The sequence below is a fragment of the Scardinius erythrophthalmus genome (genome assembly GCF_964197995.2).
Source record: "Scardinius erythrophthalmus genome assembly, chromosome: 17".
Taxonomy (NCBI): domain Eukaryota; kingdom Metazoa; phylum Chordata; class Actinopteri; order Cypriniformes; family Leuciscidae; genus Scardinius; species Scardinius erythrophthalmus.
The window spans coordinates 8,686,536-8,712,360 of record NC_138237.1 but is presented as its reverse complement, the minus strand read 5'-3'; the positions used below and the strand labels follow the sequence as shown (position 1 = coordinate 8,712,360).

At 36.5% G+C, this 25,825-nt stretch overlaps 3 protein-coding genes across 4 annotated transcripts; 1 reads left to right on the top strand and 2 right to left on the bottom strand.

Moving 5' to 3' along the window:
* Positions 1–1,439: 1,439 nt before the first annotated feature.
* cacfd1 (calcium channel flower domain containing 1) lies at positions 1,440–10,725 on the top strand. Of its 2 annotated transcripts, XM_081391259.1 has the most exons (6): positions 1,440–1,923; positions 2,083–2,318; positions 5,324–5,396; positions 5,478–5,603; positions 6,738–6,845; positions 7,580–10,725. In XM_081391259.1, exons 2-6 carry the CDS (start codon positions 2,210–2,212, stop codon positions 7,668–7,670), a joined length of 507 nt encoding a protein of 168 aa, XP_081247385.1. In that variant the 5' UTR covers positions 1,440–1,923; positions 2,083–2,209; the 3' UTR covers positions 7,671–10,725. The 2 variants fall into 2 exon arrangements, with proteins under 2 accessions (XP_081247385.1, XP_081247386.1); XM_081391260.1 differs by having other exon boundaries at positions 1,722–2,318.
* A 1,404-nt stretch (positions 10,726–12,129) lies between these two features.
* rexo4 (REX4 homolog, 3'-5' exonuclease) lies at positions 12,130–18,101 on the bottom strand. The gene is made up of 8 exons (XM_081391258.1): positions 17,517–18,101; positions 17,022–17,341; positions 15,475–15,627; positions 15,200–15,393; positions 13,974–14,062; positions 13,421–13,495; positions 13,253–13,327; positions 12,130–12,583 (listed from the first exon to the last, which is right to left on the bottom strand). Exons 1-8 carry the CDS (start codon positions 17,736–17,738, stop codon positions 12,446–12,448), a joined length of 1,266 nt encoding a protein of 421 aa, XP_081247384.1. The 5' UTR covers positions 17,739–18,101; the 3' UTR covers positions 12,130–12,445.
* Positions 18,102–21,190: 3,089 nt separating this feature from the next.
* Positions 21,191–22,972, bottom strand: LOC308706030 (nuclear factor 7, ovary-like; the record flags this gene model as incomplete). The annotated part of the gene is made up of 4 exons (XM_081391418.1): positions 21,191–21,442; positions 21,788–21,877; positions 22,606–22,743; positions 22,829–22,972. 4 exons carry the CDS (start codon positions 22,970–22,972, stop codon positions 21,191–21,193), a joined length of 624 nt encoding a protein of 207 aa, XP_081247544.1.
* Between the last annotated feature and the right edge of the window lie 2,853 nt (positions 22,973–25,825).

Genomic DNA, 25,825 nt, shown 5'->3' with positions numbered 1-25,825 from the left:
TGCCGTTTGACAATGACAGGACATTGACAGCTTTGTGCAGTCTTTCAGCATATGCAATGCTCTGAAACCATGATCAACAAAAGGAGCCATTGCACCTCCGTGAGATCTGCTTTGGTCTGTAGTTGCTATTGACATATTTGACGACTGGAACAGCCAACAGCACCTAGTAGATTCTTGCAGGTGGTTTGAAAAAACCCCATTCAGGACTGTCATCTCAAAATGCCATTAACAAACTAAAGAGCCAAGAGTAAAAGGCCATGATAAGATTGGAGTTGTAAAGAGCCCACTCACCAAGCCCAGATCTTAGTGGAGTCGAAGGGTAAAGCACACTGGAGGAATCGCAGACATACTTCCTGTAAGAACCATTCCCACACCAAACACAAACTGATCTGGGACATTGTGTCTAAAGATGCACGACATGCCCAAGAAAACATTCCAGCTGAGCCGACTGCTCAAAAGCAACCATATCATACAAGATATGGCCGGATTTTTTGTTATTATTTTCAGTTTCAATTTCAGTTTTGCATTAGCCTATGGATGCTAGGCTATGTGGATGCTACAGTATGTCTATATATATATATATATATATATATATATATATATATATATATATATATATATATATATATATATATATATATATATATATATATATATATATATATATATATATGAAATTGCAATGCTTTGTAGGCCTACTGGAGGAAATATAGAACTCAGGGAAAGATAACTGATGATTTATGACATGTTATGGTGTACAGTGGGTGTGTCTATGGAAGTTAAGTTCATAAGTATAAGTTTCTGTATCCGGGGGGTTCCCTGCGAAAAACAAGTTGTGATAGAGCAGTAATGCGGGCTCTCTCCATATAAAAGACGATGTTCAACAGCAAATGAAAGCCTCTGTGTCTGTAATAACTACATTGATTAGCTTTGATTCCAGTACAATTTAAGTCAAACATTTAGATATCAAACATGTTTGTCTTTTTGCCAAACATTTCATTGCAGCTGCCTGAATACCATGAACAGAAATCAGCAGCCTAAACTTACACAAGGAACTATTGCCTATGGTTTTAGGATGGCTTGAGGGTGAGTAAATTAGGATGATTTTCATTTTTGGGTAAACTTACCCTAAAAGTTTTCACGCCCACTTTAAAAGTTTTGGCACCCCTTAGCTTTTTTTTTTTTTTTTGCTAATTATTATTATTTGGACACCATAGAATATTTCTGCAGTGGTTTAGTTCTGATCAGGAGAGAAACCTATAGGAATATAGGCTAGTTTTGGTCAAAATACAATATGGTGGAAATATTCAAGACGGAAATTAAATCTGAGATATACGTTTTGTCAGTCTTGATGGAATGTCAAATGATAGAACACACCTGTGAAAAACGTTCAAAGGTTAAGCCCATTTGTTAAAAAAAAAAGTTGTTTCGATCACTGTTGCACTGATTGGGGCAAGGCTTTCCACTAATAATACAATTCCTACATCATCGCTTTGCGTTAGGATTAATAATAAAAATCCTAACTAAAACTGTATTAAAGTCGTGATGGAAAACAATTTTAAACACATAATTACTACTTCTTTACACTAGTTTTTTGTAATATTTTTTTATTTGTATTCCTCTTTACACTAGTTGTTCATAAACCAACAGACTGCGCAAACTCTGCTGCGGTTGATGCTCTTGAAGCGCCATATCATATTCAGTGACGCATTATTAGCTCCACCCACAATGCAACGCAGACAAGGGAACCTCCAAGACAAGAGGACCAAACGCTCTACTAAACAAAACTGACATTACACCGATGATTATTTCATTCTGAGGACACCGATTCAGCGACATTTTTTTAACTCGACATATTTCCAAGTAGCCGGAATCCTGAGAGGTTTGGATTATCTCTTGATGTGTTGGTGCTTTCAGCCTCAAGTAAGACCGCGGCGTCAGATAAACAACGCCGTATCAGCGTCCTTTCAGCAGTATTTTTATCCAGGACAATTTTAAAACCAAAACTTCTGTGTATAATTCTTGGCTGCCGATTGTTTGCTAACTTTATTACGCAATTTGTTTATTTGGCTGACATTACAGTCAGCTATACTTTCCAGCCATTCTCCTCGTCGGGGAAAAAGCGACGCCCTTAGGCCGCCAGTGGTACTGCAGGTGCCGGTGAGTTGTAAGTGAGACACTGGGAGTCTGAATAATTTAACTGTGGAAAATGAGCTCAGAGGAGGCGGCAGCTCCAACTAAAGCTGGCACAGAGGACGATGGCATGTCCTGGTGGTACCGCTGGATCTGCAAAATGGCTGGTGTTGTAGGTGGCATATGTAAGTATCACATGTGTTGTGCACATATGGCTGATTCACATGGGTGTATCCCGGTGTGATGGGATGTGAAACCTTTTTCAACAAGGATACTTTCTTACACCCAACACACACAATCATGCTGGACTTCTTGTGGTTTCCCATCCTTGATGATGGCATATCCAAAAATAAAATAAAAATAGTGCTGTCAAATCGATTAATTTGACACAAAACAAACTTTTACATAGATTTATGATTAATCGATTTGACAACACACAAAAAAAATGTTCACAGTGATATCACTTCCTTAGAGGCAAAAGCTGTACAACAGGGGTTTTCAATCTTTTAGACAAACCACTGACCCCCAAATGTGATAATCTATGTACGAGAGACCCCCATCCTCAATTTAATATTACTAATAGCCTATGTGTAATGTTATTTGAAAATATTTAGATTGCATTACAATATTAGTTTTTTTTCCCTACTCACTATTTTACAAAAACCCCAGTTTGAAACCCCCTGCTGTGCAACATGAATATATGGATTATTATCATTATTTTGGGATTAAGGCAAATTGGATCATTGCTTTGAACTAATACATCATTAATCTGCCAGCATGTCTAATCAATCACACAGTGACTCCCATAGAAATCCTGTCATGGAGAATCAATACCTACCAATAAGTATCATAGTTATTGTGCCATGGTAATACCATAGTATTCTTTGAGATACGTTTGAGTATCATGCAAATTGGCTTGTGTATTAATATGGCAGTCCTTTATTATTAAATATCAAAGTGCCGGAAATGAGATCATATAGTGATGTAAATATCTAAGCATTTTTAATCTGTCGTATGTTTGTATGAGGACTTTTTTGTGGACACTGTCATGGTAACACAGGTGTCATAGCAACTGCAACTTTCTTTTCTCTTGCGCTTTTCTTTCTCATCCTTTTGTTCGGTCAGGTTTTGTTAAGGATCACTATGTGTTACGAAACAATATCTCTCTATGTAGTGCGGGGGTTTTCAGGCTTCTAGAGGCCATGGACTCCCAAATATGATTATTATTGTGCAAGAGACCCACGTCCTAAAACTTAACAGCCGTCTATATTGTTTACATTGTTAGCGTGTGTGAGAATTTGTGTGAACTCGTGTGTGAGCGTATTGTGTTTAGGGGATAAAATATACAGTTTGTACAGTATAAAAATCATTATGTATATGCTTCATAAAACATGGAAACCCAGCGTGTGTGTGTGTGTGTGTGTGTGTGTGTGTGATCAGTCGGCATCAATAGCTCTCTGTTTTTCTCTACATATGCTGAGACACAGATGACAGCAACAGCTGTTCATCAAAGCCAACAAAAGCTTGTTTCACCAGGAAAGCAGCTGTTCGCACCAAACGCCTGTCCTTCCTCTGCGCTTTTGAACGTTTCTGTTTCTGAACGAAGTATAACAGGTTCCTGAAGCAGCCATTTAACAAATGTGCATGTTCATTTATTCATTTACTTACTACAACCCATTTTCAGGAAAATATTTAGATAATATTTACTTATTATGTATTATGTTGAGTATTTTTAATTTTACAACACATTTGCATATTCATAGTTCTCTGATAATAGTTAATTGTCACATGACATGCAGGTAAACAAATAAAATATTTAATCTTTTTTTAATAAACGTTTTGATTTGTTTAATTAATTATCAGCATAGGAATAGGGCTGAAACGATTAGTCGACATTGTCGACAATGTCGACAATAAAAAATTGTCGACAAATATCTTTGTTGTCGAGTAGTCGTTTGATCCCACGTGACCTAATGTAAAGGCCTGCAATATCGCAATTTGACCGCTACGGCGCTGTAGCGCTAGAGTGTAATGCAGCCGTTACAAATGCTTTTGCGGTAGAAGAAAACACAGCGCGAATTATGACGGGAGTGCAAACGAATCCGAACTAGTAAGGTGTGTGAAAGTTTCACAAAACTTCAAACCAAGAATGCTGTCGTGTGCAATACATGCAAGGCGGAACTTGCTTTTCACGGGAGCACAACATGCATGTTAAAACACTTAAAGAGGAAAAACCCGGCACGAGACGAGCCGGTGAGAGGTGAATGTTCTCCAGCTGAAGCTAAATAACTAGCAGTAAATTTATTAGAATTTATTAAATTCATTATCTCTTTATTAGATAATGCAGTACTACTAATAATAGCAATAATATTAACAATAATAATATAATTACAGTAATGTGATGATTTATTTTTGCATAGAATAAAGCTTGATCGAGCTTAGGAGTCAGGGCTGTTTTTATTATTGTAACTCTATTAGTTATTACAGTCTTATCACTTTCCTGTATTTTGTTCCATATTCATGAAGACTTACAAAAAGAGATGTTATGAAGAATATCATGTCAGTTATTTTTTATACTGTAAATTAAAAGGTGAATGAGAATGTCTCTGTCAGCTCAGCTGTCAAATTTTTTTTTTAATTGTATTCTTATAATAATTGTTTGCAGTTTAAGTTTGTCTGTAATTCAGCTAATTTTGTTGTTGTTTTTTTCTATTGAAAGAGAACAGAATATTTAACCAATGCTTAGAGAGCATTTGTGTGTGATTTGAGTTGAAATCTGAAAACTTAAAGAGAATGACCTGTTTAGTTGGCTCAAAGTTCATTAAACCAACCATTTCAAAAGCTGAAGTGATTTTCTTTTTTTATATTATAGTTAGAATATGTATAACTCAGTGTTTTAACTAATTGAAAAGGCTGAATAATCGTTCCAAACTTACTGATTAGTTAGCGAAATAATCGACGATTAGTCGATTAATCGTTCTAATAATCGTTAGATTAATCAATTATCAAAATAATCGTTTGTTGCAGCCCTACATAGGAAACCCTGGGCTATTACTTAACCTCAAACTGACCATGTAGCGACTACAACAGTTTTTAGAAAAACACATTTTGATATACCAAAAATAACAATTTTGATTTATTGTTTAAATGAAATGTACAAAAAATGTAATTTCTCTCTCTTTTGTTCTAGCGTGTGCAACAATGGGCGTCTGGAATTGTGTGACTGTGAATCCGTTAAACATCGTGGCTGGAGTTTGGATGGTGTAAGAACTTAATTCCCACTGTTTATTAATCCATGTAGAGAAGCCAACCAGAAGATGAAATATCTCCTTTTTGTCCTTCAGGATGACGGCGTGTGTGTTGTTCCTGTGTGAGGTGCCGTTCTGCTGTCAGTTCGTTGAGTTTGCAAACGTAATAGCGGCGCGTGCCGACCGCCTGAAGCCTTGGCAGAAAGCCCTGTTTTACTGCGGGTGAGTGAGTGCAACTCCACAGCTGATCACTTCATTGCCTAATAAATGTTACTGTGGAACTAATAAATATTTACTATGAAACAAGTGGGGCATGTGACGACTCCGAAAGCCATTTCTCCCACTTAGCCGGAGATATTTTGTCCTCTAACAAATGTTACTGTCTAAATCAATTAATTGAAAGGATTGGTTTCTGGTGTGAAAATGTCAAAGCACCCCAATGGCGTGTGTAAAATTACATCTGTAATTAATGATTAGTAAATATTTAAGATTAAAATAAACAGTACTTTTACAGCGTTTATTAATCTACGTTGAGGTTAGTCTTTGCTTATATCCTACTGCTACATTAGAAGTTGCATAAACTAACATTAGTTAATGTATTATGAACAAACATGAACACTACCATGTTTTTGAAAGATTTCTTCTGTTCACCAAGGCTGCATTTATGTGATCAAAAATACAGTAAAAACAGTAATATTGTGAAATATTATTACAATTTAAAATGACCGTTTTCTGTTTGAAAATATTTTAAAATGCAATTTATTCTTCAGTGTCATATGCCTTCTAATTTTTTGTCACAGCATAAAATTTCTTTAAAAATCGTAATCATTTCAAGATACACACACACATATTCAATATTTGATTGAAAACTCATATTATAATTACATTTAATAGAAATATATTTAACCCAGCACTAAACACTACCCATAACAGTCCAAACCCCATATCAGATATTTTATAATATAATTTATTCCTGTGATCAAAGCTGAATTTTCAGCATCAGTCTTCAATTTTCCCAGTCTTCGGTGTCACATGATCCTTCAGAATTCATTCTGATTTGCTGAATTTATATTATTTCTAATATTTCTATTATATATTTTTTCGTGGAGGCTGTGATGCTTTTTTTCAGGATTCTTTGATGACTAGAAAGTTCAAAACCACAGCATTTATTTGAAATATAATCTTTTATAACATTGTCTTAACTGTCACTTTTGATCTATTTAATGCATCCTTGCTGAATAAAAGAAAAAATCGTACTAACCCAAAGTAAACGGTAGTGCATTTAAAATTGTTACCCTGTTTTTGTTGTTGTTGTTTTATGATCATAACTAACGCTGATGTCACTTTCTCCCTCAGGATGGCTCTGTTTCCCATCTTTCTGAAATTTTCCTTGACAACTCTGTTCGGTAATGCCATCGCTTTTGCTACCGGAGTGCTGTACGGACTCGCATCCCTCGGAAAGAAGTGGGTGCATTTTTTGCATTTGCTTGCATATAGAGCAAAATATATATATATTTCACTAAGGCCCTGTTTACACCTGGTATTAAGATGCATTTTGTTTGAGCAGAGCACAGGCAGTCTAAGAGGGAGACACACCTGCTGTTTTAATCCATCACTTTTGTCCACTTTCAACCACTTCTGTCCTAAATTCATCGAGGGGAGGGTCTATGGGCAGGGAAATGTACAGGCTTTTTCAGATCTTTCGATCAAATGGACGAAATAAACTTATTTACATAAACGCACCCGGAGATGACTTTCGTTTCTGCTCTGACAGCCACAGGGCCGACCGGACACTGTGAGTGTGTGTTAGAAATCAGAGATGCTTGTGCTTGGTATGTTTTTCGTCTTCAGACCAAACTCGGGTCTTCAGCCGTCTGGCTAGCGCACTTCCCATAATGTTCACGCGTTAGGTCAGTAGGTTTAGAGTAGACAGACTTTAATGGCCATTCGACCACATGAGTGTTTACACAACCAAAGCAATCCCGTCAAATGAGTTTTCGACTAGCTCTAGAAGTGGTTGAAAGTGGACAAGCTCAAAACGTTTTAGACCCCGTTTACACCTGTATTTAGCGCCGTCCACTTGTGATCCGATCGACCAAAACGCTTCTTAATACCAGGTGTAAACAGGACCTGAGTAACTTTTTAATTGCTTTTATGACCTTTATTGAAGAAATGATTGAAAATTGCCTGTTTTTCAGAGGCGACGCGGTGAGCTACGCCCGATTGCAGCACCTAAACAAAGGAGACGAAGAGAAAGTTGCAGAAACGACAGATGGTTCTGTGCCGTGAATCTCTCCTCTTCACCTCCTTCACCACCTCACTGCATCCTTTCCCTCTCGTTTTCCCTTAACATGACAAAATGCATTACCTGAGGTGCTTCACGGTTTGTTGGGATGTTTTTAAGCTAACCTTTGACGACTGAGGGCGTGAGTGGAAATCAGTTCTCTGGTTTGTTTGTGTAGGATTTAGTCAATAAAATGGGTTTTAATTTGCGCTCTCGTGCACAGTTTATATAAATTAATTTAATTTATTTTTATCTGACTTTCATTTCACTTTACCAAACACAGAGCTGGAGTGTAAATGAATGCATTAACTTCAGCTCAAACCTCCTCAACTCAAGCGCAGGGAACTGGAACTTTGGCCATTGGGATTTTTTTCCACCCCAGAATTCTTTGTTCTGTAGATGAGGAAAAAAGGACAGATAAGGGCCGGTTCTCACAGAATGCGTTTTTACTTTCCACTGCGCCACTTTTCCATTGTTTTTAACGTTTTTTTTCTATCGGAAATTTCCTACTTCCCACTTCTGAAGTTGTGATTACGTGATTACGAGATCGCATTTCAGACACACCAGATTTATTCTTGCCTATAAATTGGGGAAAATCTTATTAAAGCCAAAATGATAATTAGCGTCCATGACAAACATAAACATTCACCGCACTATCTATAGTCAGCTTGCTGACGATTCTGGATTTTTGGTCAAATACGGGCTGTTTTTGCTGTGTATAATACACTTCAAATGATTATTCATTTGAAATAATGCACTACTTTAATAAATATGCACTACTTTAACGACAAGACAAGGCGTTGTAGCTGTTGTGGGAAAAAATGAATAAAGAATACCAGTCTCGGCAGCAATCGTTCTTCCCTCTGGCATTTTTAAAGTTTGTGACCCGCCTAACTCGGAAACTCTAAATGATCCCAGAACTTCCCAGTGGTAAATACGACTTGAGAGGGCGCTCATGTCCAATTTTTAACTAGGAAACTCATATTTATGATAATTCCAATAGCACGTGATTGCAGCATTAGTTCAACTTTAAAAAAAACGCATCTCTAGACCTTGGCTGCGTCTGAAAACTTAAAAGTGCTGCCTTCGGAGGACGAGTTGTAGGGTAGTGAAGCAAGGCACGTCTAAATCCAATGTTAGCTGCACTTCCTGTCTCCTGAGAGACCTTCATCATTAAACCGTAACACTGCCTCAGAAGTCCGTCCGAAATCAGTTTCGTGAGGTATCTTTGAGCGCAAACACCTGCAAAGTCAATACCTGTAAGGCAGCGAGGCAACAAGTCAGTTGCCCAAGTTTTCGAACTCAGTACTTGCTTTATTTCCCCGCTTCACTAGCCTGAGTTTTTAACCGCAAAAACGCGTTCTGTGTGAATGGCCCCTAATCCTTTAAAAGAGCAAACAAACTTGTATTTTAATGTGTAAGCATGGTAAAAATGTGTTTCAGCGATTGCAGGTGTGTTTAAGGCCACTGCAGGGATAAAAACTTTGTGTGTTTCGTGTGCCTCTGCTAACTGGCCTTTACCCAGAATCCTTTGCTGCAGCATGTTTGCTGTTTGTAAGAAATGGTGGAATGTAATTTTTCTACACGCGCTGCTCTAAAATCTCGCTGTCACTTTCGCTGTCACTGATTTGGTGAAAGCGTGTCTGATCTGCGCTTTCTGGTTGTCTCCTTTAAAAGCTTGTGTGAGTGTAACTGTGAATGATGAGATAGTGGTTTACGTTCTGTCTTCAGTCTTAGCTTTCCTCTAAAGCCGTCTGTCTGTTGCTGCACTGAAGAAGGGCTTCTTTTCCGGAATAAGAAACGATTCAGTTTGTTGATGCTGTGATGACGTGTTGTTTGCTTATTTCTGCATCTATCTGAGCCAGTCTCAACACTGACCACTGGTATGAAAGCCAAAGTTACAAATCTATAATGTGGAGGTCAGAGGTCATTCTGTCCTGTTCTGACCTTAGTGTTCACGCTGTTACTTAATGAGGCTTGTTTCCACCAGAAAAAAAAAAAAAGGGAATTAAAACAATTCTGACTTTTTTTTCTCAATTGCGAGTTTATATCTTATATATCAGTCATTATGCCTCGAATGTCACCCACAAATCTTTTTTATTTATTTTTTTGGAAGATGTATTGAGTCTATTTAAATTTTGTTAATTTTGAACAAAAAAACGTTACATAGTGTACCTTTTTAAGCACATTTGTTTATTTAATTTACATTTATAAAATGTTGAATTGCATTAAGAACAACAGGAATTATTAGGCATAAGTATTTGCTAAATTGTGGTCTCATTTGCAGAAAAAAATTAATTTCCTTAATGCAAAAAAAAAAAAAAATTCCTTTTGATTTTGGGGTAAATTGTGACCCGAGTGTGTTTGTGAGATTCACCCTTATAATTGGTCTTATGCTTCCTTGAAATGCTTTCAGTAAACTTTTCAAAACTTTGCATGCACTGTATGTTTAGCAAGTAAAATGATTTCCAATTACACTACTGAGACTTGTTATATAGTTAAATCTCCACCAGCACACAAACCAGCTTGAATCTTATATCTACCTAGATAAACTGAAAGAATGAACTCAAGTTATGTCGGAAAGATCGTATTTATGAGTTGAACGCCACCACAAAGTTGTAAATACGAGCGGAATATCTCAATACTTCCCAACTCGTACATACGAACTTCCTGGGAGGACTTGAACACACCTTTGTTTATCACTAACTTTGGTGTACAATCCCTCCAATAGCCTTAGTCCATCTGTAGAGGAGTTTATAGCCACTATGATATTGAAAGTATAAGTATTCCTAATATCCATAACCAAACACTTCTGTATGGCCTGACAAACACAACAGGACTGATTGAAAAAAGGGAAGATATTTTGAAACACCAAACTTTGTTCCGCACAACCTAAACTTGAATACTTGTTATTAGCTGTGATCTTGTCCCTATGTGTATTAGTTTTGGATCAGTGATATGTAACTAATTGACTTTGCAATGATGTGTACACAAAAAGGTCTGAGATCGAGACTTTTGTCCTGTTTTCCTCATGAGCTAAATAAAGGCATCTGTCTTTGACCTCCTCGTTTGCTCGTTGTTTTTATGTAAGAGTTTCAAACTTCCAAGATCTAAATTAGGCTATAATTTAACTACTACGATTTACATTGGGGGTGAAAAAAATTGAATAATTGGCAGGTGATTTTTTTTATTTATTAATAATTAAGAGGTATCTTGTGCTCAACAAGGCTGCATTTATTTGATGAAAAATGATTTGCTGATTTATTGCTCATCTTATCATCCATTTTAAAAACAGTTGTGCTGCTTAATATCCAGTGTTGGGGGTAACAAATTACAAGTAATGTGAGTAACCGAGTAATCGATTACTTTTTTCAAGTAACGCATTACTTTTAAATTTCAAATAGGTAACACAAGTTACTTTGTTTTCCCATGTTTTGACTGACGGCTCTCCTGTCGTAATGTTGAAAGAAATCATAAGTGTAGAGGTGGTGTGTGTGAACATGATGGGTATTCGTAGTTCTAGACTAAATATGAACATATTTTTATTCATCTCACTTGCTCAAAAACAGATTCAGTATTCCTCAAAATGAATAAAAACTGTGAAATGAGAACAGAATATCATGCAAACTTGCTATTAAACGTTAACACGGATATACTTCATGTATTTAATCTTACTTTATTAACCAATGACCTTTGATGATTCAATTCAACCACACCAATAAGAAAAAAAAATACTTTGACATTTGTTAAATTGTTCTGTTTTTGTATGAATTTTGAACTTTCTTCTGCAATCCAGAATAGCAGTGCATCTGAAAGGTTGGAGATGCGCCCTCTACTGTACAGGCCGGACTTTGCAGGAGTTTTCTCCAGATTATTAACTTTTCATTATTAGAGCCCAGACCAGGTGAAAAAAAAGTAACACAAAAGTAATGTTTTGCAAGCATTACTTTTTTTTAGGGAGTAACCCAATATTGTAATGCATTACTTTTAAAAGTAACCTCCCCCAACAATGGTAACATTTTTGTGGAATTAATGATACACTACCATAAAAATTAAGCAACAAAATTGGTAACAATAAGAATTAGTAACAGAGCACCAATAATAATTGAGCATCAAATCATCATATTAGAATGATTTCTGAAGGATCATGTGACACTGAAGACTGGAGTAATGATGCTGGAAATACAGCTTTGATCACAGGAATATTCAAATAGAAAAGTTATTTTAAATTGTAATAATATTGCACAATGTAACTCTTTTTCCTGAATTTTTCACTTATTTCAAAACATAAAAAGACTTATTACAAACTTTTGACCATCAGTGTAAGTATTACTTGTAAGACTACCAACCAGCAAGTTTAATGTCATTATAATAGATATATTCAATAATGTTTTCGAAGTAAATCTGACTGTTTGAACACCCCAGCACGAGATTTCACAGAATACATCAGCACATCACATCACATCCGGTTGCAGGACTTTAATAGGAGTTCAAACTGAAAACTGAAATGAAAAACTACATTACTTGGTATAAAAAGGGCTTGATAGTACAGTCACACTTATAACCTGATAATCTGAACAGTCTGATTCCTCAAATAAGAGGTTCAGACTTGAAATCAAGAAACAGTTAAACAGCAGAGAGACAGATAATTAAACGGTTCATCATTACATTACTGAAGAGATTGTGTAACTCCAGAACAACGCTGTCACCGATCGATGTACCGTTTCAGTCTGTTGAGATTTGCGACGACCGTGAAGAGTTTTTACTGTTGGATCTGAGTTCATTTGCTGTGGTCTGTAGGAGCTTTGGGTTTTCGTGGACTCTTCTTATATTTCCCCGCCCGCGTGGCTTTAAGCTCCGCCTCCCACTGCTTCTTCACCATAGTGTACAACCTCATGGTGGCCTGAGCGTCCTGAACCTGCGAGTTCAGCCGACAGGACACACACAGCAGGGTTAAAAACACAACCAAACCACCAGCTGTACCTTAAGATCACAAAACACTTTGTAACAATTGTATCTTAGGGGATTCTGGCTGACAGTTACTGATGACAAGTTTTGAGGTCAGTAAGATTTTTTGTGAATACGTTTGTTCAGCAAGAATGCATTAAATTGATCAAAAGTGACAGTAAAAGGCATTTATAATGTTACAAAAGATTTCTATTTCAATTTTTTTGATCACTGTTTCCACAAAAATATTTAGCAGCACAACTGTTTTCAACACTGATGATAATCAGAAATGTTTCTTGAGCAGCAAATCATCATATTAGAATGATTTCTGAAGGATCATGTGACACTGAAGACTGGAGTAATGATGCTGGAAATCCAGCTTTGATCACAGGAATAAATGACATTATAAAATATCTTCAGTTATTTGAGATTATTACTGTATTTTTGATCAAATAAACACAGCAGGCTTGATGAGCAGAAGAGACTTCTTATAGAAACATTTAAGAAATCTTACGACCCCTAAACTTGTGAACGTTAGTGCTCGTGACGGCCTAAACTGACTTTAACTCCTAACTTAGATAATATGTGAAAAAGTTAAGTCAAGAAATCTGAAATAATGGAGAAGAGTGTTTTCACTTACGGATGAGTGTTCGCCCTGCTGGACTTGAACATTGAGAATCTCTTTACATAAAACCCGCAATGCAGGACATCCGGACTGAGGAAGAGGATAGGAGGGGAGACATTACAAATTAACATAACTTGAAGTCAGTAATTGCACTTAAAGTATATATTAATTTAAGATTCATACCTTTACTTTCTGCCTAAATGGTTTGTATTTCTGTGTGTCTCTGATCATTTTCTTGGGATGACCCAACAACAAAATCTATAAACAAGACAAAAGTGATACAAATAAATCATACACTGGTTAAAGGAATAGCTCACCAAAAATATCATTATTTATTCACCCTCATGCCATTTCAAACCAATATGCTGTTATATATATTTTTTAAATTTACATGGTAGATGTAAACAAAATATTAATAGGCCAATATAAGCCTTCTTATTCAATTATTTATTATATTTTTCTGAAAATACAATATGATAATTAACTGCACAATTACTAGAAACATGTACCTTGGATATTATACAATTTGCATACATACAAAATTTGTGAAAAAAATAAATAAATTCAAGACGTTTCCAACTCTGACTTTGAACCAATTCTGTAGAATGGCCCATATGGCAAGTCATATGGACTAGTTTTATGGTGTTGTTTTTTTTATAGCTTGTCAAATATTTCAGCAAAAGCATGCAGGAATCATATGAGCATGACATCAGCCTTTCTGTTGAGTGTACTGTACCTTTAAGTCATTGTGAATGGCGTGTCCCACTAAAATTCTTCCTTCCAGAATCTGAGCCACTTCCTCCTGGACCGTCTTGATGTCCTCACCTGTCAATCACATAAAGAACAATCAAAACACAATAAATAATCTCAAATATATTGAAGCCTAATTTCGTGGATGAAATGTCTGTCTGTATCACATAATGCATATTTTGTTAAAGAAATGTTTTGGCACATTCCAATTTGTATTATATTATATTAAATTATTACATTCACAAAATGTATTAAATAGCAGATTCAAAATTTATTATTAATTTAATATTGAATGCCTAATTCACAAATCAACTGGTAACCCGCCTAATTTCATGGACTAAAATGCTTTTAGTTCATGAAACATTAAGAATTTTTAATGTAAACTCAGAATTCTGAGGAAATAAATATAAACTTGGAATTATGAGTAATACAGTCAGAATTATGCGATTTTAACTTGCAATTCTGAGAAAATGATTTGTGATATAAATTCAAAATTGTGCGATTTTATAACAAAATTGTGAATCTAAATTCAAAAATGACAAGAAACACCACCAGAACTGCATTACACTATTGCAATTGAGAAAAAAGTCAAAATTGTGTAATGTTAGCTCAAAATTGCGATATATAAATTCAGAATTGAGAGATACAGTCAGAACTGCTACAAACTTGCAATTCTGAGAAAGTCACAATTTCGAAAATTACTTTTTTCGTTTCTTAATCCATTCTTATCCCATACAAACAGCTATTTAACCAAACATATGTGGACCTTGGACCAAAAAAACTGTCACAAGTCACACAGGTATATTTGTGGCAATAGCCAACAATACATTGTATGGGTCAAAATTATTGATTTTTCTTTTATGCCAAAAATCATGAGGATATTAAGTAAAGATCACGTTCCTAAAATGTCCTACCGTAAATATATAAAACATTTATTTTTGTGAGTGAATGCAGCACAATTGCGAACATAAATGGACAACTTAAAGGCAATTTTCTCAATGTTTTGATTTTTGTTGCATCCAGATTTTCATAGTTGTATCTCTACAAACCATCAATGGAAAGCTAATTTATTCAGCTTTCATATGATGTATAAATCTCAATTTCAAAATTGTGACCCATGTGACTGGTTTTGTGGTCCAGGGTCACATATAGTACTTTTCAAATGCAATAGAGCAAATCCATGCAGTTATTTCTATTAGGAGGGGTCCTGACCATTTTCAATGTCCGCCCGTCTGATGCCGCTAACGGCCGTCCGGTAGTCCGTAACCTTTTCCGTGGGTTTGACGTATTTATCGTAGATGCACTTCCCAAAGTGGTTGACGATCGAGACGCGCGCTAGAATGCTGTCCTCCCCGTCACATCCGACCCCCACCATCTCACAGTCCATAGCAACGGCACGGGTCAATCTGAAATCACAACAACAGCGGTTAGCTGACATCACTTCCTGCCGCCAGGACTTACACTGACAGCCGCAGGCGCTCGCTCACCCCTCAAACGCGTGCTCTTTCACCAGTGATTCCTCCGTGGTTTTTGCATTGCACTTCAGAATCCCGTTCCGCTTTCGTACGATGTCTGCGGCCTCGGTCCCCACGGCAGACTCGATGTCATCGGGGTCCACGTCATCAAACCAGATATCAGACCTGAGAGGAAACAGTGTTAAAAGAGGACCGTCATTTAAAATGAAGCAGCATTAACCCCTTTTCCAGCATAGACATGAAAATGCACTGAATGGTTGTAATTCATGAATGCATTGGAATACAGAAATGCTTTTGTTTAGAGTCCAAATTCTTTTGTAAAATAGATGTTTTGTATAAAATATAGATGTTTAGTACAGTACATTTGCTAAACCTCTATGCTTTCAAAATGTCTTCTTTAAAAAAAGACCAACCTTAAAGGGATAGTTCACCCAAAAATGAAAATTATCACATAATTTACTCACCATGAAGCCATCCTAGGCGTATATGACTTTCTTCTTTCAGACGAATACAATCGGAGTTATAGCTAAAAAAAAATAGCCTGGCTTATCCAAGTTTTATAATAGGAGTGAATGGTACCAATTTTTGAAGACCACAAAAGTGCATCCATCCATCATAAAAGTGCTCCATACGACCTCAGGGGGTAATAAAGAGGCCTTCTGAAGCAATGTGGAAAAAATATATATAAATAAAAAAATATCCATATTTATAACTTTATAAACTATAATCACTGGATTCCGGTAGCGGCTGTAGGCGTGTCGAGTTCCGGCCGAAGAGTGACCTCTGACCCGACGTATATCAAAAAGGCTCAGGCTCTATTCATTCCCATTATAAAGTTTGGAAGAGCCAGGATATTTTTAATATAACTCTGAGTGTGTTTGGCAGAAAAAAGAAAGTCATATACTCCAAGGATGGCTTCAGGGTGAGTAAATATGGGATATTTTTCATTTTTGTGTGAACTAACCTTTTAAGGTTGGTCTTTTTTTAAAGACGACATTTTGAAAGCATAGAGGTTTAACAAATGTACTGTACTAAACATATATATTTTATACAAAATATATATTTCACAAACATTTTGGACTCTAAAATTGTTATAAATCAAAGCCGCACGTCTAACAAAGTTGTGTTCCAATTTTAAATTTGATATCACACAAACTTATGAGGTTTTGTTTAGGTGCTGTACCAATAATAGCCACATTCCACTGAATGTTTTAATGCGTTCTCCTGTCACAAATTAATACATTTCGGTCACAATATTACTTCTATCTCAGTGGCTGAATCCTTGACCCTTAGACCTTTCCAACGATGTGTTTTGCCAAGATTAGAAAAAGATTTGATAAAAAAAATTGTGCAACCTATTTGAAAAACCTGTTAAAACAGGTTTTAAAGTATTGTTTTCATGGTAGAGCAATGTTCAATTTTGAAAGTGTTTTCACAGGATGAATTTTGAGAGTTTAAGCTTTCAAATGATACCCAATTCATGATGATTGCTAAACTATGCGATAGGGGAAAAGGCAATACAAAAAAGCGAGCCAACTTGTTTTAAAATGCACACATACTCTGCGGTGGGTTTCTTTTCCACCTCCTCGACTTTCTTCTTTTTGCTCGTTGGTTTCTCTTTTTCATCCTTTGTTTTCCTCTTCTCTGCTTTGAATTGTTTGTGTCCAGCAGGGTCTTTTCCATTCTGTTGATCTCCATCTTTCTCTGCTCTTCCAGAACTCTCAGAAGCCGGTTTGACAGTCTGTGTGGGTCTTTTGAAGAGTTTATCCGGCTTACGAGAGTCTTTGGAAGCTGACTGTGTCTTCTGATTTCCTTTAACGCTTGCATCTTTCGTCTGTTTTGTGCCTTCATCCTTCTTTTCAGGATTTGCAGCGAGATTCTACACACACACACACACACACACACACACACACACACACACACACACACACACACACACACACAGAGGTTAAAACAGACATAAGATGCATTTCTCAATCAGAATTGCTAGTGCATATTGTCGTACAGGAATTCAATAAAATTTTACCATGGTAAAAAAAAAAAAATACTCTTACCTGCAATAACTTCTTCCAGTTGCAGGAATATTCTTGAACTTCTGTTGGTGGCATAATGTTCGGCTTCACAGTTTTTAGTTTTGTTTTTTCCTCCTTTGCAATAGGTTTCGTGTGGTAGAAGAACATCTTTTTCTTATCAGGTTTCTTTTTCTTCTTAGTATGCTTTGCTTGACCATTAGTCTGAACACTAACAGCATGTTTATTCGGCTTAACTTTAGACATAGTTAGGTTTGATCTAGGTACCCTGAGTGATAAAACACTAGGGTGTCGTTCAGCTTTTCTGTTATTATATTGAGCACGTACTGGCTCTAATAAACATCACTATCTGTTCACATGTTATTTCGTAGCTTTCTATCATTAACGCAGATATACGACAGGCATGTTAGCGCGGACAATAGTAAACACATATGGAAAATATATATATAACTCTTTGAGAATATATTAACTTAAAAGCGTTAAACACAAATATGACTATAAGAGCGAGCCACAACTATACCATGAGACAACCATGCTGATGGAACTTTCTGTCGTCTGTGTTTCAACAATACGACCCGTGCAGGAACTGGATGTAGATGAACGTTCCGCACTGTATTCTGGTCCAGGGGTTTTCAAAAGTTTAGGGGAAAAAACAGTGTAAAAATGCAAAGATAAATACATAATAAGATCGTAATAAAATAAGATTTAAATATAGCCTTTACAGTAAATATAGCCTTTACATAAATAATTAGGGAAGCACGATATATCGGGCACCAACCATATCAGTATATCTGTCAATTAAAGAATATTTGGCCGATATATTAAAGCTGACAAATAATTTATTATTTCCTTCAGCTGAGACACTTCAGATTGCTTGAAATATGATTAGAATCATTTCAAAAAAGGAAAATACATGTGCAAAATATAGCGCAAGTCTGTCATAGGCTACATAAAATTGTCACGAGAATAGAGAGACTTTTGTTTTTGTAATCAGGCTCTCAAAAATGATATAAAAATTTGGATTTAGATTTATCAGCCAATATCTTGGTTATCTGCTTTCAAATACTAAGAATTATCGGTTATTGTATCGTCAAAATTGTCATATTGGTGCATTCCTATAAATAATACATCTAACAAAAAGTAATAACGTAATGAAAAAAAAAACCTAAATATTTTCTAAATAATATTTCACACATATTTATAATATTAATTTATTCAGAGTATAATTTGGGTGTTAGATGAAAAGATTAGGGGCATCTAAAAGACTGAAAACCCGTTTCTGTTCAGTGATGTTGCATCCAGTTTTGACTAGATTAAATAAGTTATTTAAAAATGTTATTAATAAATCAGAAAAGGAGAATTTAATACAACTCTTCAAAGATGAATATGTTTCAAGCTCTGAATTAAAATTCACTTTGATATATTATAATATAAAATATTTATTATAATATAAACATATAATATAATAAAAATTATAATATTTAAATGAATCCTTTATTTATTATAATAAGCAAAGAAGCAATTAATTACAAAAAAACATCCAAGTCTTTATAATGCATTTTTTAATGTAGGCTAAATCATTGAAAATGAATGACCTGTGAATTTTGTAGATATTTCAGGTAAACTTGAATTGATATACAGGAGGATCATATATAACTGTGCTTGTCTGTTACAAATATTTCCACTGGCAGAATCCTCAGACCAGAAATGAGACAAACACTAGAGAAGAATGGAAAGATTCTCTCAGTAAAGGTTGTTGTGAATGAGCACAGACAAGTGTCAGTCAGAGGATCAGGAAATGACACTTTTCCCAGAACCCAGTCCAGCAGAACTCTCACACTCTGAAGCCTCTCTTTAACACTGAAGGGAGTGTAGGCTTGCTCCTGGTAATGTGGGAAATATTCTTTATTTTTGTACCACACACACCAGACATCTTTGTCAAAGACAGTAAATCCCTTTCTTTGGTTTGATGCTGTTGTAATTTCAAGAGTCCATTGTGTATTGCCCCCAACCTCCACATCCCAACAGTGTGTTCCTGACAGAGTGGTCACGTGACAATAACAACATGGCGGATGCAGCTATGGCTGTAAGACTGGAGAAACTGGAAGAGAGGGCTACTCGAGAAAACAAAGGAAATTAGCTTAATTAACTAGAAAATTTATTTGAACACTCTTCCTTTAACATCAACATTCGAGACACAATCACACTTGAGTTGATCACCTCCCAATTTTAGGGTTCCTCCAAAGATTAGTGATGACTAATATTTGGCACTAATTCAAGTGTACGTGTTTAGCAAAGACAAGAAGTGAATTTCTGTTTAGGGCAGCAAAAATGCTGCTTGACCAACCTAAATCTGGGTGTGTCTTAGCCTACCTCTGTTTTAATTTAATGTTACTTTAGATAGCCTAAGTGTACGTGGAAAACCACGGCATGGCCAATCCAAAGCTATTTGACTATAAGAGAAGTAAAGTTGATTGACTTAAATCTGTAGTAGGCTAGCCTAGTGGCCATACCTCTGAAGTAAACGTTACTTTAAATTCAAGCAGTCATGGGGGCAATATAAAGTAGCTTTGATTGTGTAAACGTAAATGTGACCATCTCAGGTATATAGCAATTACCTCTGTTTCGTGACCCAAAACTGACGAGCTAGCTCGTGAGACCCATGTTAAACAGAAGGCGTGAGGACCTCAAAGCAACATAGTTTCCTAATATGAACGGGTAAAATATAGGCTAAGTGAAGAGTTAAAAAGAATAATCAAACATTCGCTCACATTTAATGATGCTCAGATATCATTAAAACCTTTTTCATGTAGGCTATATGGAGTCAGATGAAATAATGAGGTAATACATATGAGAAAATGTATTGCATTTAATCTTGTTGTGTTGCGTAAAACACAGACAGTGTGCCGAGCCCTTCACCCGTTCAATCTGTAGGCCTACCGCCTTGGACCGATTTAGACGGGCTTTCATAGGACATACGAATTTCATTCATACTGCCCACGTTCGTACTATATAAAACATACCTTTTTAATGGTCGCTAAGTAAGTTCAAAATCAGACAGTATGTATTTCGGACGCAGCGGATGTTTTTGAAAACGTTACCGTTATCATCTCCGTGCAAACTAAAAGGTTGAAGCTAAATTCTGCAGGATTGTGGCCCTCCCGGAACTGAGTTTGACACCCCTTATGTAAAAACATTTTATGATTAATATATTAAAGTAAAGTAATATAACTAATGTAAATTTAAATGTACAAAAAAAAAAATCCTTCAAATATTGTTAAAATACTATAAATAAAACAAACACCATTTTTCCTTCAAATAGCCATTATGTTTGTAAAAGTTGGGTCAAGAAGGTCTGAGAACCAAAGCTTGCGATTTGAAATCTGCCATATCCTGTAATACACCAAGCTGTAATTGTCATGTGACTCACTGTCTCAAATTGTGATGTCAAAAAGACAGCAGACTTCATTTCAAACGGTTAAAATCCTCCAAAAAAGAATCTGTCATTGCAAAAACATTTACTAGCCTATAATATAAAAGAATATTGGTGATATTTGTGCATTCTTCTGGCCAGAATACACAGCTACTGTACGAATACACTGTCATGCTATAACCTGTCAAATCTTGACCCCACCTGCCATAAAAACAGCCTTTTTATAAATGAATGTAAAATGAATCTGCTGATTAGCACAAAAACATCAGACAAAACCAGTTCTCACATTTAGAAACAAGACACCCTTGGCTTTCATTTCCTCCTCGATGTCTTGTATTGTGTCTGAAAGAGCTGAGATCTGTTTGTTCATCTCCTCCAGGTTCTGCTTCATCATCTGAATCTTCTGCTCCTCTTCCTCCCTCAGTGCAGTGATTTTAGCCTCTTCTTCCTCAATGAGAAACTGTTGGAGCTTCTTAAACTCCTCATTAATCTGATGCCTTGTGTACTGAGCTTGAGTCTCATATTAAGACAGAGAAATAAAAGTCAGTTCAGTTTTGTGTTGAATATGCGGAAGGTACACTGTCAGAAATTGGGGTACATTAGGAGTCCATTTCTGTCCTCCAAGGTTCAATCTACACCAACGTACCCCATAGGGATTATTATTGGACCTCAAGGTACATATATGTACCTTTTTGAGGGTCAAAAGGCATTTAGAGGTACATATATGTACCGTTTCTTTTAAAGGTCAAGGTACAATATTGTACCCTTAAGGGGACAGCCCCAGTGACAAGCCATTGTACCCCTAAAGGTACAATTATGTACTTTATTTTCTGAAAGTGTATGATTGACACTGTATCTTCACTTGGATGTGTTGAACCGCTTCCTCTCCTTTACCTTCCTCTAAGTGTTTGAGCTTTTCATGTAAGGACTTCAGTGCGAGACCAAGTTCCTCCTAGAATTTAACAATGAGAACATTTGTCAGTCCAACTGTGTGTTAAGGCCCGTTCACACAGAGAACAATAACTATAAAGTTAACTATCGATATCGTTCCGTTTAATCCAAGCGCGTGCGTGTTTAAATGCACGCGCTCGTTACAGTAGCCTATTATGGATTCTGATTGTCAATGATTTTATCGTTCATCATGATGATTCCAACGATATCGTTTCTCTGTGCCATTATCGTTATAGCGGTGGTGTGAACTCTGCTATTCTTTAATATTAAGAACGATTTTTAGAACTATATCTTTGGTGTGAAGTGAACGCCTTTATCCCTCGTCCAAAATATCCTTAAGGAATATGAACAAAGATTCCTGTTGGGATTTTTCTAACACAAAAACCCAATGACTGGAAGCACTTCTTCCCTGTGGCAATTAGTCTGCAATTATAATCCAATCAGAATTAATCATTTCACCTGACTAGAATTGGCCAATGAATTTATTTAAAATGCATCTGATTACTCTTCACATTACTCTAGAATCAAAGTGAATTAACATCACAACAACTAAAGAAGCAAACAAATGTCACTGCCAATACTTTTGGCCATGGCTGTAAACTAAATGTAAATTAACTAAAAACACTTTTTTTAGTGCAATCAGATTTTGATTTTTAATTTAGGATTGCTTTATTACGGTTTGTATAGCAAAGTATTGTTCTGCATTTGAAACAAGATCTTTTTTCTTACCTTGTAAGATGGAAGAACTTCATTGATTGGCCCGAATCGGTGATGAGCATGTTTTTCTGAATCTCTGCACACTAAACACACTGACTGATTGTCCTCCAGACAGAAGAGTTTGAGTTTCTCACCATGCACATCACAAACCTCCTCACCGTTCAAGAAAGACTCACACGTTTTTTAACACAAGATTACAAGGAGGTTCAGATTTCGAGGATCTTCTCCTGCAGACCGGACACTTTTGAGTTTTCTTTGATCTCCAGAACTGTTGAAGACACTCTTTACAGAAACTATGACTGCATGACAGAACAACAGGACATTTGAAGATCTCCATGCACACAGGACAAGAAAGCTCCTCCACAGATAACGACTGCATTTTCACTTTTTAAGAACTCCAACAACCAAACTTGACTGTCTATTCAGAAATAAAAGCCTCAACACGTCCTGTTTCCTTTTCGTTTTTGTTCTGATGCTCAAGAGGAACCATGGCAGGAGCAGAGAAATAAAGCCACTTCCTGATATCTTTTACAAGAGGGTGTTTTTGATTACCCTTGTCCTGAAATGAAAGGAATGCACTAAAAAGATTGATTGTGCAAACATCACATCTATAAAACAAACTAGCACTTACCATTTCAACTAACGCATAAGAATCACTTGCTACAAGAATATTAATAAATGACCCCATAAGAGACCTGGTTATTTGTCAAACACACTATATATATATATATATATATATATATATATATATATATATATATATATATATATATATATATATATATATATATATATATATAAAACAACTAAATAACAAAAAAGAAAACTCTATTAATAGTTCATTATTTGATATAAAATTTAATTTTTATTTAAACATGTTCATATACAGTCATCAAGATTCATCTAACAGTGCAAAACAAAGTGTGTAAAATCAGCCTGGAGAGAGAACTGTGCGCTGTCGCTAATATTATATGAACGCATTTCATTATTTACATAATAAAAGAGCAGTCAATATTTAAAAAAACTGAAAGATTCACATGCACACTTCATCCGAAAACTCATTTAAATTCAAACCCAAACTTACACTGACGTAGTTTTTAAATTGAGCAAAAGAAAAACAAGCCAAAAAAACAATTTACATTACAGTCATACACTAAACAGAATATCCAGTGCTAAAATGCATTTAACCACTCTGTTAATAGACATTAAATCATAATGATATGGTATACTATTAAATATATTACAAAAAAATAACTGAAAACAGTCCATGTGCGTCACAAGGTCAACAGGTCAATTCTTTTTTCACTTCACGCATTATAGTCCTTCACGTCTATTGCGATCTCAAAACTCTGGTCAGTTAATAATACCTAGATCAAAACCGACTGCAGGCGGTAAATCCTTTTCCTATTTAGCACCTAAACTCTGGAACAATCTTCCTAACATTGTCCGGGAAGCAGACACACTCTGTCAGTTTAAATCTAGACTAAAAACGCATCTCTTTAACCTGGCATACACATAGAACATTATACATTCCTCTTATTCAAATCAGTTAAATGATTATTAGGCTGCATAGATTAGGCCAGCCGGAACCGGGAAAACTTCCTATAACACCCGATGTACTCGTTACATCATAAGAAGAATGGCGTCTACGCTAATGTTAGTCTTTCTGCTTATTCCGAGGTTTACTGTAATCAGCCTGGCCCGTATGCAGATCAGATGTGGACCTGCGCCTGGACACGACCACAACGCATGATGTAGTCAGCCGGATCCGGCCCGTATCCAGATCAGATGTGGACCTGCGCCTGAACATGACTACAACGCATGATGTAGTCAGCCGGATCCGGCCCGTATCCAGATCAGATGTAGACCTGCGCCTGAACATGACTACAACACATGATGTAGTCAGCCGGATCCGGCCCGTATCCAGATCAGATGTGGACCTGCGCCTGAACATGACTACAACACATGATGTAGTCAGCCGGATCCGGCCCGTATCCAGATCAGATGTGGACCTGCGCCTGAACATGACTACAACACATGATGTAGTCAGCCGGATCCGGCCCGTATCCAGATCAGATGTGGACCTGTGCCTGAACATGACTACAACACATGATGTAGTCAGCCGGATCCGGCCCGTATCCAGATCAGATGTGGACCTGTGCCTGAACATGACTACAACACATGATGTAGTCAGCCGGATCCGGCCCGTATCCAGATCAGATGTGGACCTGCGCCTGAACATGACTACAACACATGATGTAGTCAGCCGGATCCGGCCCGTATCCAGATCAGATGTGGACCTGCGCCTGAACATGACTACAACGCATCCCTGAAGTGTCAACAGAGATTGTGTCAACTAGACTCTCCCCTGTGAAGGCCTCATCGACACGACAGCCATCAGCACTGATCCTCAACAAACCCGCCCGTCTCCATACCGGTCGTGACTCCGATCTTCAACCAGATGGAACCGGATAATATTGTGATTGTTCCAAACCAGTCTGACCAATATGCTGCCTGAATCATAATCATGCACTGTTCATTCATTGGCCAGAGGAGAACTGGCCCCTCGACTGAGCCAAGGTTTTTTTCTCCATTCTGCCACCTGATGGAGTTTTGGTTCCTCACCACTGTCGCCTTTCTCCACCTTTGTTGCCATTGGCTTGGCTTGCTTAGGTGGGGACATTAAACTTAACATTTAATTTAATATTCAACAATAATATTGATCTGCCTGCATTAACACTATTATACAAGAACTGAACTAAGCTGGACGATGACATCACTGTTTACTCCACAGCGGCTTTTTTTTTTGTAATGAAGCTGCTTTGAAACAATCTGTATTGTAAAGTGCTAAATAAATAAATGTGACTTGACTTGAAAAACTTGAAGTACTAGTGTGCTGCATACTGCACATACTAATATATATATATATATACGTAATACGTTTAATACGTTTACATGAGAATGATGTACTAAAAACTGAATAGTTTTTCTTTTGCGTTTTTTGGAAAAGTTGTTACGCTGCCAGGCCAGTAGTTGTAAAACAACTTTACATGCCTATAGAGTACAGACGCCTATAGACAAAACTTGAGTTTTTGTAGTTTACATTAAGACGATAATGGCCAAAACGCATAAAAAGTTTTCTGTTTTTAGTTTAAAGCAGTGTCATGTAAACGGCAGTACGGTTGTGAGCTATTCCAAACATAACCAGTGATGAACAGCTGACTCTAATCGC

Excerpts from the sequence above, each read along its gene's own strand:
- cacfd1 (XM_081391259.1), top strand. The coding sequence starts at position 2,210 with ATGAGCTCAGAGGAGGCGGCAGCTCCAACTAAAGCTGGCACAGAGGAC. Across the intron at positions 5,604-6,737 it reads AAAGCCCTGTTTTACTGCGG|GATGGCTCTGTTTCCCATCT; the intron begins GTGAGTGAGTGC and ends TTTCTCCCTCAG. Across the intron at positions 6,846-7,579 it reads CTCGCATCCCTCGGAAAGAA|AGGCGACGCGGTGAGCTACG; the intron begins GTGGGTGCATTT and ends CCTGTTTTTCAG.
- rexo4 (XM_081391258.1), bottom strand. The coding sequence starts at position 17,738 with ATGTCTAAAGTTAAGCCGAATAAACATGCTGTTAGTGTTCAGACTAAT. Across the intron at positions 15,628-17,021 it reads GAAAAGAAACCCACCGCAGA|GTCTGATATCTGGTTTGATG; the intron begins GTATGTGTGCAT and ends GTTTCCTCTCAG. Across the intron at positions 12,584-13,252 it reads AGCAGGGCGAACACTCATCC|GTTCAGGACGCTCAGGCCAC; the intron begins GTAAGTGAAAAC and ends CTGAACTCGCAG.